Consider the following 16,277-nt stretch of genomic DNA (forward strand, 5'->3'; position numbering starts at 1 on the left):
ATGATATGTGCTTGAGGTCAAGTGCCATAATACCACACTCCATGGGACATTTACCTACAAAAAGAAGAGACTGTTTTATTTATTTAATCATATAATCTACACTTTAAATTACACAGAGTGCAGAGGGGACAGGGACCTTTAATTGCACTCTGGCACTTAATTGAAGTATTCAGAAGAGGACTAGGGCAGGGACAGATGATTGAAAGTTTATTGCATGCAATCCCCAAGAAGTCTGGAGCCTTGTGACACAGGTGGCTGTGTGCACCTGCCTGGTCTGGTGGCGCCCAGGGGTCAGTGGTTATTCGGGGCTCCCCCTAGCCAGCTGTTTCCCCATATCCTCTGGTCTGGCTGGCTGCTTAAGGGGAGGGGTGGGCATCCAGTGTGTGCAGCCATAAACCACTGCTAGTCGTTCCTCACCGTCATCACCAATCCACACCTGTTTTTGACCTAATATGTGAGCTAAAAGTGTAAGCATATTATAGTAATTGAGAGAGAGCAGGACATCCATTCCCTCTCTATGTGTGTGTGTGTGTGAGAGAGTGAGGCTTTTTGCAGTTCATTTCTCAAAATGAAAACAGGGACGCCCATCATCCATGGATGAAAAGCCACAGACTCAGTAACTGAAAAAGGGGAGCACTATCCTTAATGAAAATTCAGCACAATATAATATCCCTGCAGGGACCTACAATGTTGTAGTCAATGATGGGTAACCTCACTTTATTGTCGTTTTATATCCATTGGTATCACAACTAAGAAATTCTATGGGGGGCCATCATTTGCTGTGATGTTTATATAGTAAGCTATATCCCTTAAATTTATCACTGATCGATACAGTTGCCTTTCAAAGCCTCATCGTGTTTGCGACGTGCGTCACTGGCGTGCATTAAAGACGCAAAGGCGCAATTGTTGCCTACCTCTTTTATACAACCCGAGCAACAGAGACCGGTCGGCACTTGGAAATAAACATTCGTCGCGGTTATTGCTGCCCTCTGTCCATCTTTATTATTAGCGCTTCGCTCCGCCCTCCTACCTGTAAATCTCCCCGCTCTCCTCTGGAGCGGATCTGACAGGCGCTCTCAGCTGGCCGCTCCGTGCCAGGGCTGCAGGGGGGGAACCGAATGGAGATAGCGACGTCCACCCGAGCGCCAGTCCTTTTTACGCAGAACTGACAACGAAAACGCCCGCAAGAACATGTAGTCTTCGGCGCCGCGGTGACAGCCACCCAATCGTAGATTTTAATTAATATCTCTCTGTGTGTTTCTCGCTTCGAAAACCGTTCACAGCCGATTGACGCTTAAAGAAAGTGAAATCGATTCACCCGCCTCCTAATCGACAGGACCCCTGAATGGAAGACGGCTAGAGAGGTCGCCACGCCGAGAACAGGCTGTAACGTTTTTTTCCCCTTACTGTCGTTGTGTTTACCACTATCCGATATATCATTGGCAGCATCGACGGCTGCAAACGACGCCGTCTTTGGCCATGGCTTTTGGCGTGAAAGAGCCAGACAGCCTTCTCAGAACGAGGAGCGCCTAAAGATTCGTCATTATTGCGGATTTAAATGCCTCTCTCCAAGGGCCACCGACCCGCTATTTTGGTCAGGTCCGCGCGTGCGGTGTCTCAAGCTGTCACGAGCAAACAATTCACAGGCTGCTAAAACACAGAAAGAGACTCCATCGGGTGGGTGAACATAATCTACAGCGAAGAGGGGGATTTTTTTTCAGGCAATATGGCTGGTGAGTGGGGCTGGGGACGCTGGCACAGGCTCTCCAAGGCTCCTAAATGCTAGCTGAAGCAGATGGCACCGTTCCCCATGGAAGCGACAGCTCTATGAGGACAAGCAATATCAATAATAATATAAATCCGGACTCTTCAATCTTAATATCCAAGATGGAAGACGTTGTCATCCCGTTCTCGTCTGAGGTGCCCTGCGACAATAATGGACAGCGCATGTGGTGGGCATTCCTCGCCTCCTCCATGGTGACGTTTTTTGGGGGTCTCTTCATCATCCTGCTATGGAGGACCCTCAAATATCTGTGGACTGTTTGCTGCCATTGCAACATCAAAAACAAGGTATGGCTGCTTCTTCCACAGTCAGTTTTGTACATGTTAAAAAAATCTTTAAACGCCTCACACATACTGTATGTTCACTGATGCACATAATGGAAATATTCCTGTCACACTGGCCTGGCTTCTTGTTCTCTGGCGGACTTTACTGTGCAAGTGACACGCCACTAAGCTGAAATTTTATGGTTTTCTAATCATCTGCATCATCTGCACCCACTGAACAGATTAAGTGCCCATTGCAGTGCCTTTATAATGAATGCATCCCTTGAAGATGATTGTTATTATCCCATGGCTGTGTTTACCAACTCCCACTCTTGAATGAAGGGGGTGGTGTTGCATGACAGATATGGGTGGGATGAGAGGAGAGCAGTTCCTTCATTTTATTTCGCTTCAGCCGTACATCAGAGCATCCCTGTGCCACATCAGCTCTTTAACTTCTAGGGTGAAAGCAAACATGTGCTAGTTTCATGTAACAAAACATATGATCCTGCACATTCCACCAGTGAGAACTAATGAAGCCCACTGGGACTTCTTATGCAGACCCGGTGACATCAAGGCTGCCCCTTACACAGTGTGCAACAACCCTGCAGTATTAAGCCAATGGAAAGATAATTCTTTCTTTTCACAGCTTTCCATTCTATTCTTTAATGTTTATGCTCAGTGGTGGCTGAAATGTAGCTATGCTGCACATTAAATGTCTTGGCAGAATGATAAATGTAACCTCTCTGCAGGACTAATGTACAAATAGGATAAAAAGGGTGACTGCCCATTGCTTTGCTTGGGGTGGCCTGCATTAAGGATGAATCATGGCTGATTCACATGTATATTAAAGCCTGCTTCATACATGACTCACACACTTGTATGTAGTGCAAGTGGTCCCCTGGCTGTACAGAGGGGCAATTGAAAGGTAATGTTGCTCAGAGTGTGCCAAACAAGGCCTATCATGTTTAATGTCATTATGCTTGCTCACATTGAGAACATATATAGATATTCAGTACAAACAAATCAAGTAATGGCAGTTTTTTAACTGTGGCAACCTGTCTTTGGTGTTGCCAAAAGGATGGTGTTGAAAAAAGGATATAGTGACAATGATGGACGGGAGAAAGACCAGAACGAGTGTCAGCTTCCTTGTCCTTGGTATATTTGGGTTGTGTCCAATTCGACTGGATGAGCTGCATCCCTCCTGCTGCTCTTCTGTCATTTTCTTTTGGTCCTTGGTCCTTTTCTTCCCATTTCTGTCTGGTATTATGACAGGTGGGAGACAGGTCATAGAGAGCATCCTTAACTGGCAATAAACACAGCAAGCACCCTATCCTTCATAATTCTGATTTGCTGAATAGAGAAAAGATACAATTTTGGGTATTTGGTTTTAATCTTCAGAGCTTTTTAATCTTATTTTCTCTGGTTGGTTATTGTGTGTAAGATGAATGTTTAAAAATGGAAATTAAATCTGATGAAGAGTTAGTTTTACATTTGTGTTAATTCCAATTAATTCCATTGGCCAACAATTTGATAATTTCAAATGTGATTGTATATGTTTATGTAATATAAATTCATATCTGGAAGATATTCTAAATAGTATTGTACTCTCCTCATACCAGATATGTTCAATAAAGCTTTGTTAGATCTAGATTTCTGGATGGATGGGACATGACTGAAATGACACTCACCATCTCAAGTTCTTCTCTTGAATTTTCCACTCAGGCTACTGGTCATGCTGAAAAACACAAGCAGACATTTACATGATACAAGAGGCATCTGGGATTCAGATTATTTTCCAGTGCACTAAAAATTGTACCCATCTAAATAGCTCTTATTTACACTGAGAGATAATTCTGCTCAGTATGTCATTTAGGCTATTACTTGGCTGTCAGCCTCCTGTCATTTTGTTATGCCCGTGGATCCCAGTATCAGAAATGGCACCGAACCATATGTCATCCTTCATACTTCACACCGTCTTGCGAGGAAAGTGATGAAAATAAACCATGCAAACATAATGAGGTATCCATCTTGTGACTGCTGGTGGGTATCGGGTTACATCTCATCTCTTGTAAATGAGGGGAAAAGGTAAAAATGAAAGCACATGTCTGTCTCTGTGTTGTTGTTGTTGTTGCTGTGTGTGGAAGGCAGATCCATCCCGTTAGGTGACTTTGGTAGGCTTGACACTTGGCTGCAGAGGGAAGAGGCTTGTTAGGGGTATTAAGAAGGGGAAACTGGATCTGCGTTCAGCTGACTGGTTGCAGCCAGCTAGGTTGGCATGTGTCAGAAACGGGATGCATAGTTGGCGTGGGAGGTGGTGGGCTTTCTGTGGGCAGTACTGGGAACCTGGAATCAGAGGTGGGGAAATAGAGGTGGAAACTCTGAGAGGGATACGCAGGAGGAAGTGGAAACAGGGGGTGCGAGGGCGATGAAGGGTTCGAGAGAGAGGGGTGTTGCATTGCATAGTGTCCTCCTGCGCTTTGCCATTGACACACAGCTGTGTCCTAATTCTTTTATATGGCCCTCTTCTCTGTCAGGATTATAAGGGAGAGGTCGAGGGTCATGGAGATCATACTGGAAGAAAGAAAGAGATAAGGGGATGCTGCAAGGAAAACTGTTGAATGACAGGAATGACAGAAACATGGAATCAGGCCCCGATGGTGACCTGTATTGTATTGCTCAATTTACTGCACTGCCAATAAATGCACACAGGACTGCAAGGAACCAGGCAAAAGGCCTAGGAACCAGGGATAATCACCTTTTTACTTCTGTCTTTCTAAAACAAGACAGCAAAACAATGTGTTATTGGGTGGACAAAAAAACAACATTAGATAAAAAAACAAAAACAAACCCATATATTGATTTTTCCTAACACTATGCTAGTAATTGCAACATTTATGGCATCATTTACAGTATTTGCTGGGTGTTTCAGAGGGCTCCAATTCCATTTTTAGGCCACATATCAACCACAACTGTAATTCGATTTACCCTAAGTCCCCCCTGCAAACACCAGTTCTCTGGCCTGTCATCTGGATGCACTACATTATGTCATCCTCTTTTTATAGTGCAGTTTGAGACACATTCTAAATAAGGGGGCTCTTACTAAGGGAAAGACTCATTCAAGACAATGCTAATGCATATGCATGACTGACAGAAATGTAAGCACAACCACTCAGTGATACTGAAGTGGAGGAAATCACTGCCATGCTGTGAGGGCTTGTTAGCATATAATATAAGCCTGCTCTACTTTTCCCTTCCCTATGGTCTTGTAGTCTTGCTGAGTTTTTGTGCTGTTTTCTGTGCTGTGCTGCTTCACTGCTGTATGGTTATCTAATGGTCTAGTTATCCACTCTGCGTCATACCACCTCCAGGAGTTCTTATATGATGCCTCTGTTATTTGGGATGCGTGGGGAGGAGGACTATAGAGGCTTTGCATTTGTGGCATTAATCTCTATATTCAAACATGAATGGCGCCATGATCCACTGGAGAAAATGACTTTGTAAAAACATGGCTTTAATAAAAAAGAGAAATACCATACATGGTGTGTTGTAGGGCTGGGAAGTGAACCAAATTGTCTGACAACATAAATCTCTTGTTGAGCTAAACTAAGTCATGCTGCAGTTTTCAAGTAAATGTTTATATAGCTACAACAGACAATAAAATCTGACCACAAGTTTGTGGTTGTGCTCTTATATAATAGTTAAAAGCGTGACAAGGTGGCATTAGAGGTATTTGTGATAGAAAAAATGTCAAATTCTAAGTCTAAAGCAATAAGAGCTCAATTAAAATGAAAATGAATCTCCAGTTGTTTTTAATAATCATCATCAGACATTTCAACCATGCTCTGGTTAAAGCTCCTTAATTATAAGAATTTGCTTTTATCTCATATGAGCGGATATAGAAAATCTCCAGAAGCATGCGTTGGACAAAAGAAGTGATTTGAAGATAAAAAATCTGAATTTAGGAAATTGTAATTGTGAATTTTTTTGATATTCCATAAATGAAGTGATTAATCAAGGCAGATTAATCAATACAGAAAATAATCATTAGTTGTGATCCTTGTTTATGGCTCTGTGAAATTGTTAATTAGACAGCAGGTTAATGTCAACTAATGCTATTAACAAAAACTTACTATTAGCTAGTGCTCAAAAGTATGTGAATTTGGTTATGTTGGTATAATTTATCATTGACAAAATCATGTGTTCCCAGCAGTAGAGAAATCGTCCATCTCTCAGCCAGAGTTTGTTACTTTACACGAGAAACCTGTATAGGTGTTTAGAAGACTGTTTCATTTCAAGGTGTGAAAGAGAACAGTCTGCGGCTCTACATCAGAAAGAGGAGGATCTGCAGTGGAGCAATAAGCCACAGACACCTGTCACAGAGCAGTTAGGAGAGAGATTGTTGGGTCCGAAAAGTACCTGAAGTGGTTACACATCAGCTGCAAACTGGTCTGAGCTGACAACACAGAGGAAATGTACAAGCAAAGCCAGAGTGGACCGTCGTGTATTTCAATGCAAGCATTAACAAAAAAAAAAACACACACACACCTCCCACTTTACCTCAGTACAGCTGATGCAGCTACTCTGCTGAGCACCTTCAGCCTCCCCCTCATCCCCCTAAGGTGCAACATGGAGTGTTTAATGTGCGCTTTAGAGCCGACAGCCGTCAGGACTGTACAATTGTTTCTGTCCAAACAGCTCAACGAAAAGGGTGATGGAGCCTGCGCTGCTTGGACAATCTATTCTTGACATTTAGTTTTCCTGTGCCCAAGTTTATGGTGTTTCTTGTGTTTTTGTTTTCTTCTGCTTTGGCCCCTGTGTCCCCATGGCAATCATGGGGTCATTAAAGTTTCATCCTATCTAATGAGAGTTTTATGTGCTGTGTGTTGGTTCTCCCCACTGAAGGCCTTATTCTGCTCCTGTGATGTGACTGATAAAGAGGTAGGGCGAGGACACATCTGGTGCTTAGGCTCCATTTTCTCTGACCCTTGTCAGTCTGCATTTAGATTGTTCGTGATAAAGCAAATGTATTATCACTTAACATTTAATAGCTTTAAGTTTAAAGGGGGAAAGTTAATTTTTTTTTAAACCACAAGGAGAAATCCATCATATGATCTGCTGTCTAATGAGATATGGCAGCCTTGGTGAATTTTAAATTGTCAAAATACATTTCCATAATTGAAGATTGTTATTGATTTTATACTCTGAGGCTTGGCTTTCACTGCAGAGCAATTAATCTTGCCTTAATTTTGAAACCCACCTCAGTGTTTGCATGTGCCTGTGTATGTGCCTACATTTGTGTCTGCCCATGTGACAAGGAAAAAAGCCAAAGCTGTGGCAGAGTGAGCGCGGTATGCTGGGACACTCTTCAGTGCGCTTACCTTTAAGTGGAATGGATTGCGGAGGTGCCTACAGAGAGGAACTGTTGTGAGCCTGTGTACTCCCCTGTGCTTGGCAACGGACCAGCTGCATTTCGCCAGAGCAGCATAGAGTACACACCCTGCCATCAGCTGTCGCTCTCACTAACCTCTGCCTAACGTGGCCCAGCTCGGCCCACTTCATCCCGCTCTTGCTTATTAAAATCCAGGGCTAATTGGGGAAATAAAATGCGCAAAGGGAGGACCTGATGAAATGAGTGTGAGTGTGGAGGAGTGGATGACACAAAACACTTGATAAAGACTTGTTCACACGCACGGCTGTATGTATGGACACTTCCTTAGTTTTTGATGTCATTTCAGGAATGCGTGTGCTCTTGTGGCCAGGGGCTGACTTGCATGTGTCTTGTCATGTGTTGTTGACACTTGCTGGGAGTGAGAACCGTCCCAGGGTCCCAGGGCAAAGCGTGACCAGTTACCACACTTGCCTTTCCCCAGTCCTTTTCATCAAGAATCGGGCTGCAGCTAATGATTATTTTCATTGGCATTAGTCTGTTGAGTAAATGAATATTTATTTAGTCTATAAAATGTCAGAAATCAGTAAAAATGCCCATTGTAATTCCCCACAGTGATATCTTAAGATTGCTTCTTTTGTCCAAACAACAATCCAAAATCCAAAGATATTCAATTCACAGTGATACAAAGCAGCGTTTTCTTTGGTAGGTGACTTAAATGATTAATTAGTTTTAATACCCAACAGAACAACAAAAGATGTGTGGAGATTATTCAGTGTTACATTAGTGTTGGAAACTTTGTTCTCTTTAAGATCTTACTATCTTGATCTGCTTTTAAACTACACAGATGTAAAAATTGATACTAGACTGTAGCAACACACAGTAGATATACAATGCTTTGTGTTATTTTCTCATGCTCCTCTAATATGGAATGTGTGACTCATGAGTTATTCTTCAGTGGAGATCCTCCCTTTTCTGAGCCCTAATCCCTAATTCTCTGGCCCTGATTTGATGGCCATCTAGGGACAACTCTAGTGTGCCATGCCGATGTATGTTAATCCACAGACAAGGAGAGGCCATATATCAGGCCAGACTATGTATATCGTGAGACAGACACAGAGGTCCACCCCCTCCTGTACCCAAACTGTCCTGTCATGCTGTTATGTCTTCTTTGGCCAGTCACCAGACTATTAAAAGGACGTGCACGCCCCAGGAAGTATTCAGAGGTTAAAGGGCAGAGGGCAGGGGTGTACCTGGCTCCACAAAGGTGGGGGTGGGGGGAGTGCTAGACTGGCATTCCCATCATTGGAAATGTGTGATGGGGTCTAAGCCACCTGATCCTTGCCTAGTCAAACTGGCAGTGGAAAACCATTTGCATATAGATCTGCTGGTTGAGACCGGCAAGGCTAAGCTGGCACGGGAGGCCTGCAGGAGGGAGATAGCTAGCTAGTGCCTGGATAGCCAGCGGGATCAAGGCTTATAGTTTAGTCTACCAGCTTTCTTCCTCAGCTGTTGTTGTCCTTAAACAGCTTAACATCAGAGGAAGGGTGTGTGTGTATATGTGTGTCTGTAGGTTGGGTGCTCTCTGTATAGAAACACTGCCGCAGTTTCAGCGACTAGACATACAGGTTAAGCTGTGTTATTTTTAAATGGTGCTGATAATCGCACGTGGATATGCCTTGGTTTTGTGTGATTTAATAGGTATTTAAACTGTATTTTGATAAGGACAGCAACATGTATTTTCCAATGGTGCCACTGCATACTGCTTTGTAATGCACATGGGATTCACTGTGTCTTTTGCAGCTTAATTGTCTTGCTCACTTATCTTCCTCAAATCTGCAAATGCTTGTGTTTTTGTATGTGAGAGTGACAGAAACAGACGTGAGAAACATTCTGGTCTCGCTGAATTGTTCAGTATTGCTTAGAGAATATGCACATGCAATGTTTGTCTGCTAGTCTTATACTGCCGAGATTCTCTCACAGACATTAAACTGTGTTCATATGGAGCAGTCAAACCTTTATTTTAGGTTTGTCATACACAAGTGTATTCTATGTATGGAAGGTTTGGACATTTCTAGGCTTAACTAGAAATGTCCAAACCTTCCGTGTCATTGCATTGAATAACAGCAACCAGACAGACCAGTACATGCACAGCCCTGGGACTAGTCTTTTCTGGTGCTGATTATCAGGCAGAGCCAGACATCTCCTATTCTCCCTCTTATTTTCACTCCATTCCCCCCAGCCCCAGCATCCACCCTCAGAAATCAGGGAAGCCTGTGGAGCACTTATATGTGGACATCAAAATGCAGTTAACGTAATAATTGTCGCTTTGAGCTGTGTGCACTGATGCACAGAGAGAGAGAGAGTGTGACGGAGACAGAGAGGGGTGGGGTGGGGTGGGTTGGGGTGGGTGTACGTGTAGAGGACACTGCAGTGACCTTCAAAGATCTCAGCAGGCTGTGTTTTTGCTTCCTGTTTTGAGATCAGCTCTCTCTTCCTAGCAACGTACATACAGCACATGGCTCTGTGAGGTCAACCAGGTGTGTGATCATAAAAGCAGAGCTTCCATTCTTAGAGAAGGTTAAGAAAGTGCCTGGATTACACATCACCACCACCACCACCACAGCCACTGCACTTAGCAACCTTAGCAACCTCAGTTAACCTCCAAAGGGGCGAGGCTAATATGCTAATTGTCATTCTCCTTGCAGGCTAACAGCAGGTTCAGGTTTCTCTCTGCTTGCCAGCAATGTGCCTTCATAGACACCATGCTACAATGCTAAGATTGCACCCCATTTGGCAGCGTCCCAGTCAGCGTCTATTAGTTAAGTGTGCACTAGACACTAATAAAATGGAATGTTTTTTATGGGGAAATGCAAGTTCGACTGACAGTGAAGGGCAGCCTACAAGTTGAACCCTGTTCAGCCAAAGTGAGCGGACCTGCTACACAATGATTTTACCTCTTGACTTCTTCTGACATTTTCCAGAGTGGCTGCGCAGAATGAATAGCCCAGCTGTCAATTACAGCCTTGTTTGATGCTTGCAAAAGTGAAATCCCAGAAGGTCCTGTCTCATTCAGGTTCTGTCTGCTGCCCGACATTGCTCTGAAAACTGTGAAATGTATCTAGATGTGAACCAAGTGAGGCAGACCAATTTCAGAGTGACATGAGCTGTGTAAGATGATGCGCCTAGTGTTGAGCCCCAAATGACAGCATGTGTAGACATCATGTACAGATGATGCACAGAGTGCATGGGTTCATTGTTGGATGTCTCATTAAAGATGGATGATAATGTAGAGCTCCCATGCTGCTCTCTGACAGCCTATGCCTTTGAGATTAAGAAACACTGTAATTGGTCAGTAGCTGTAAGGCTATTAAATTGCCTAGCTGCCCTCCTGGGCATCATTTGAACGGTAGATATTTTAATCTGTAAATTTACTGTAAGTATCTTTCACATGATCAGAAGCCACTTTGAATATCATGGATGCACTTATACATTAATGGCAAACAATGCAGATACAAATGTAACTGATGATCTCCTCCACTGATAATGTGCTATTAGTGTTGATGTCAGTGATTCCCATAGACAGTTGTGTATTACTGTTAATGAGCCTCATTAGAAACCATGCAAATTCATACGCTTGACTGCTCACATGCCCATACTCACAGTCTCACAGAGATATAGAATAAATGCATTTGTATGAACTATTTGGACTGGTTGTCATTTCAGTCAGCATATACTTGTATGTATCACTGATAATACGTTTATCCATTATAGGTACACTCATGGGGGTTGAACTAGAATAGGCTATAGATTTACTTGTTATAGCCTCTGTGCCAGATGTGATGTCTCATTCTTTGGTCCCGTCTTGTCAGATGGACTTGCATAATGTTTGGGAGTGTACATGTTTCCTTTCAACACATGCCTCCCTTTCCTTTTCATAGCTGCTGTTTGTGTATGTAGAGTTGTGGATTAGTCTGTAGGAGTGCTTTTGTAGTGTAGTCAAATTGTAAAGCCAGTTTTTCTGTGTTACAATGGAAATAGAGTGGTGATATCAGTCCGGAGATTAGGTTACAGAAATGTAGCGCCATGGTAATTATTTGAAATATTAGAATCCAAAATAGATTGCAGCATTGTCGACTGTTGGCTCAGAGATTGTTATATGTGAGAATGCTTGATTCTGAATGACAGGCAGATGTACGCATGCATGATAAGAAAGTAATTTGTAATATTGTTTCAGCACTGATGGTTATTGCTCCTTGCTGTTGCTTCCCTCACTATTGCCAGTCAGGATTCACACTCTGGATGCCTCTGGATAGTTTGTGGTCTGTGTTGAAATGTGTGGTTCAATTATGATGTTGACCAGGGGAGCAGAAGGGATTAGTTCTAATATTCAGACAACGTAATGCTGTCTACAGTGCTCATCTGAGACGTGGAATCCATTGGCCACGGTGACACACAGCAGTTGTGCTCCATCTCTGTGTTTTGGCAGGATGTATTAAACATGATGGCCATAGGCTTCAGCTATTCTGCACAAGTGAAGATTTTCAGCACCATGGAGAGCTCAGGAAGGGGCGACTGAGCAGGGCCTCTCATACACATATATTTGTAGCTATGTCTGTGCTGTTGAGTACTTAAAAAAGTTTGTGATATAAAAATATAGATGGGGAAAAGTAAGCTGGCTTTAATAGAGAAGATTGGCTCATATTCTTTAGTGATATTAAAGTAAATTTCTCTATAAATACACTTACAAGCAGTTTTCATAAGGTTTCAATGTTCAAATTGATTGAATGGGAAGAAAAATTGAATTCAACTGCATGTGCCACTAATGTTATATCTTTACTTTATGGACTTACATCGTTCTGTAGCAATAGACATGAAAATTTCAGCTCGATACAACTCCAATCTCATACAGCAGCTCCCAGGTCTTTAAGTAGCGCTCAGGGAGTGAACAAGGAGTCGGAGTCATTGCATCTCAAAAGCAGAGTTTAATTGGTTGCGTTGAAACTAAGCGGGGATGTGAACAGGTTGCTAATCTAGCAGCAGTGGAGTGGTGGTGGTGCATGGCAGGACTATCTGAATATCCCTGTGTGTTGCACAGTCCATGATAAGGAGCTGGTAGTGCAGCATCTGGTGGAAAACTGGTGTAAGATCAAAGTAAGGTTTTTCTTCATGCCTTGCACACTCAGTATATCATCACAACACAGCATTCTCCTCTTGAAATCCAATGTATGATGGCAGAATAGAATTACACTGAGTTAGAATTATCAAACATAAGGCAGACTGACAGAAAGTTCAAAGTTCTGTGCAAGTGCAAGTGTTGCATGCAACAAACATACTAAAGATAGTGTTATTCTTAGACATGAACCAGTAGTGGGGCTAAAAATGTAAGGTTTGTCATAAGGTGGGGATAAAGGAAAGGGTTTATCCCCCTGGGAGCACTGGCTCAGCAAATTTCATGGCAATCTTCTTATTAGATTATGCATATTAGATTGCATTATGTGCAAAGTTGACGTTTTGGCCTAAGGGGTACCACTGGGAAGAAGGTCGTGAGTGCTCAGAGCCGAAAGGGTTCATTCTTTGGAGAACGTAAATGTGTTTCAATTCAGTAAATGCCATGGATGTAAAATTTCTTGTGTAACTGAAGATTTTGTCCTGCAGAAATCAATCCGTTAAAATAATTCAGAGAAAAGAGTCAGAGAAAATCTTACTGTTGTGTGTGAGTGCAGCATGTAAAAAACAGAATGAAGCCAAGAATTCTTTTTACCATGCCCACTAGAAAACATAGTTGGCCAAGCCATTTCAAGAGAAAAGGCCTCAGTGTTTAGGACTAACTGATTATTTTTGGCAAATTGAAGAAACCCTTAAATTTCATAATGGAAGATTGTTATGTTTTACAGTTAAAAGTTGAAAAATAAACCTGTGACTGATCTCTGGTGGACCAAAGAAGAAAGCTGTTTCTACACTACTGCAGACATATTTTTGGTATTATTATACTGATGATATAGATATATGTGGTGTGCATTTACATCAGCATGTCCTCTAAAGGTGGCTTGTTAAACACTTGAGTAACTGTAAAAACATTCCACTGAAAGAATCCATAAGGACTAAATTGCTTTGTTTTCCCTGCAGCACAGGGCTAAGAGATTTTGAATAAAAACAGTTTTTTGCCGACAGGAGTGGGTTGGCACATCTGCAGGAACAGGCAGTAATGGTCTGAAATCTTGAGGGAGTGGGTGTGTGTGGGACTGAAAGAACTATCCCACACAGACCTTTAATTGAGACTTTAAAAATGACATTAACGCACAGAGACACACTCTTAAGTGCAGTAATTTGTTATGTCCTGACAAAAGGGAGAAGAAAACAAAAAAAATCCTTCTCTCAAATCATTTCTGCTCAGTAATTGTGACTGCCAGTAATAGATTTGGTGAGATGGTTGGATTTTGGGATGGAAAAAAAAGATAGAAAGAAAAATGTATAAAGGGGGAAGTTTAAATTCAGCTTTCCACCAGTGCCAAATAGATTCAGACTGACTGTAAATAAAGATTCTGAGATTTCCTGGCTTGAAATCTGTTGATGTCATTGTCAGCCATAATTTCAGTGACAAACAAATTGCATTTCATGTGACTGCCTCACAATAAAAGCCACCATGTGTTTCATGAGTTTTAATATCTAGCAGCAGCAGTAGAAAATGTTTTTTTTTTTTTTTTTTTGCACTAACCGTAACTTAGTACAGCTCTGATGTGGCTGTAGGCGAGTGAACTATATGGATTACATGTATGCATAGTTTTTTGTGAATCCCTTGTGCATTTGAATCCAGTATGGGTATGGCAGACTCCATAGAGAGGTAGTGACAGAACAATTTATTTTTTGACAACAGCAAATACATAACATGATTTGATCTTATATTTTTCTTCTCATATTTTTGTCTTTCTTGTTATACGAATTACATTTCTGTACATTATTCATCTGCTCCCATAACCTTGCCACGCTTCCTATTACAGCTGATCCTGTGCATTTCTGGGAAGCATAAACATCTAAGAACTTTACTTGTCTACTGTGCTTAATGATTGATATCCTGATTGAGTGAATGATGGAGAAGGTCAGTACTGATGGACAGAGGTGGGTATTGTTTTTAGTTTTGCTGCCCTGTTCTCTGATCTCTGAAAGGGGCTGGAATAGGAGACCGCTGAGCTTAGCAGCTGATCTATTGCACGTTGTCTCAAGTGAACATGAGCAACGGAAGTATGCTGGAAAGTGTTCAGAAAGCCATAGGCTTTTATCTTCCTCCTCTCTATCAGCCTATTCTTTTTAATTTCCCCCCTTGCTGACTTAATATCCTTGTTTTTTTTTAATCTGTTTTAGTTTCCATATGTTAGTATTTTCCCTCTGTCTACAATTTATCTTTTTCCCTTTCATTGCCCACATCACTCTCTTCATCTTACTCTCTCCCTTTCTCCTGTCTTAAAGTGTCTTCATGTGTCATTATCCTTCAGGTCTCTCTTATGTTCCCCCAAAGAAGCCACAGTCTGTGAATTTGGTAGCCAGGCAAAACCGGTCTCTTCTGGGGATCCCTCGTTGTTCATTTGGCCCTCTAGGCCTCAGGGATATACACACAGTGGGGATGGATCATAAGTGATATCACAAATGACATGTGGAAACTTGTTAAGCATTGTTAAAACACCAGAAAAGACTTGCCATCACCAGTCACTCAGAATTAAAGATTATGACAAGATAGGGTTGAAAGGGAGAAAGTTGAACAGTAGGAAGGGAGTAAACAGATGTTATTGTCAACTGTCAGTTTTTGTCAATTTATGAGAGCATTAATTGCCCTCTTCCCATTTATTTGGTAGGGATTTACCCTTCCACTTTAGGAATTTGACCCCTGCTCAGGGGATCAGAAATGGATTATTTCTGTGACTTGGAGAAGGAGCCTTTCACCTGTCTCAAAAGGGATAAGGGTCAAAGTTGACAAGGGTCAAAGGAGAAATTAGCCGTCTGCATGTTCTCACATGACAGGCCGGTGAGCAGAACAGAGGCGGGGTGTCTTTTGAGGTGAAACCCTACCTATGCAAGCTTCACTGCTGCTGTTTCCTCTTCCTGTGGGACTAGCTCCATCCTGCTAAGATGGCTGCTCTGTAATTACTCTGACGCGCAGCCTCTGACCATCACTGCCATGCTCCCTGTCGATCAAAGCAGCCCATTCTTGGCGAGGGGTGCATGTGGGTGTGAGAAATACAGGCTTTATGTGATTTAAAAATGCATGCTAGGCGATAAGAACAAAGACACGCAAGTCAGGAAATACATCTCCTTGTTATAAATAGATAAAGAGGATCTTTCTTATCCTTGTTCAGCCTTCCAGAGTCTAGTCATTACGTCCATTTCCACACTCCGGTCCAATAACACAGAGAAAGAGAGCTTCTTTGTTACACTGCAGCTACTTTAGATAAGGACATTTTCACACAAAAACATTTAATTATCCAAAATATTATGAATTCATCAGTCTTATCCGGTGATGTCTTGACTTTTCATCAGTCTTTGCAGAGTAGTGAAATACGGAGAGGAGACTTGGAACAGCAGTGGGCAGAGCGGCAGTGGCTGTGATATATAGAGATTGCAATGCATAATGTGATTTACTGCTGTCTCTGGGCCAGCCTTGGCCCTGCTGTTTTTATTCACACGTAATATAGCACACACACATACACACACACACTAACACAGACACAGACATCTTCACCAAACCCCACACAATCACACACACACACACACACACAGACACACACACACACACACACACACACACACACACACACACACACCATTAAAAGCATTAGAAGTCTGACATTTA

General features: G+C 42.3%; 1 protein-coding gene across 9 annotated transcripts in view; it reads left to right on the top strand.

Moving 5' to 3' along the window:
- The first annotated feature begins 873 nt into the window (after nucleotides 1-873).
- The window catches only part of kcnma1a (potassium large conductance calcium-activated channel, subfamily M, alpha member 1a), a 131,087-nt gene continuing 115,683 nt past the window's right edge, over nucleotides 874-16,277 (top strand). For all 9 annotated transcript variants that reach the window (XM_051076671.1, XM_018696760.1, XM_018696749.1 and 6 more), the window contains exon 1: nucleotides 874-2,070. In XM_051076671.1, coding sequence (XP_050932628.1) covers nucleotides 1,780-2,070 — 291 coding nt within the window. In that variant the 5' untranslated portion in view covers nucleotides 874-1,779. The remainder of the gene's footprint in view (nucleotides 2,071-16,277) is intronic.

Source organism: Lates calcarifer, linkage group LG16_LG22, assembly GCF_001640805.2.
Source record: "Lates calcarifer isolate ASB-BC8 linkage group LG16_LG22, TLL_Latcal_v3, whole genome shotgun sequence".
In the NCBI taxonomy this organism is placed as follows: domain Eukaryota; kingdom Metazoa; phylum Chordata; class Actinopteri; family Centropomidae; genus Lates; species Lates calcarifer.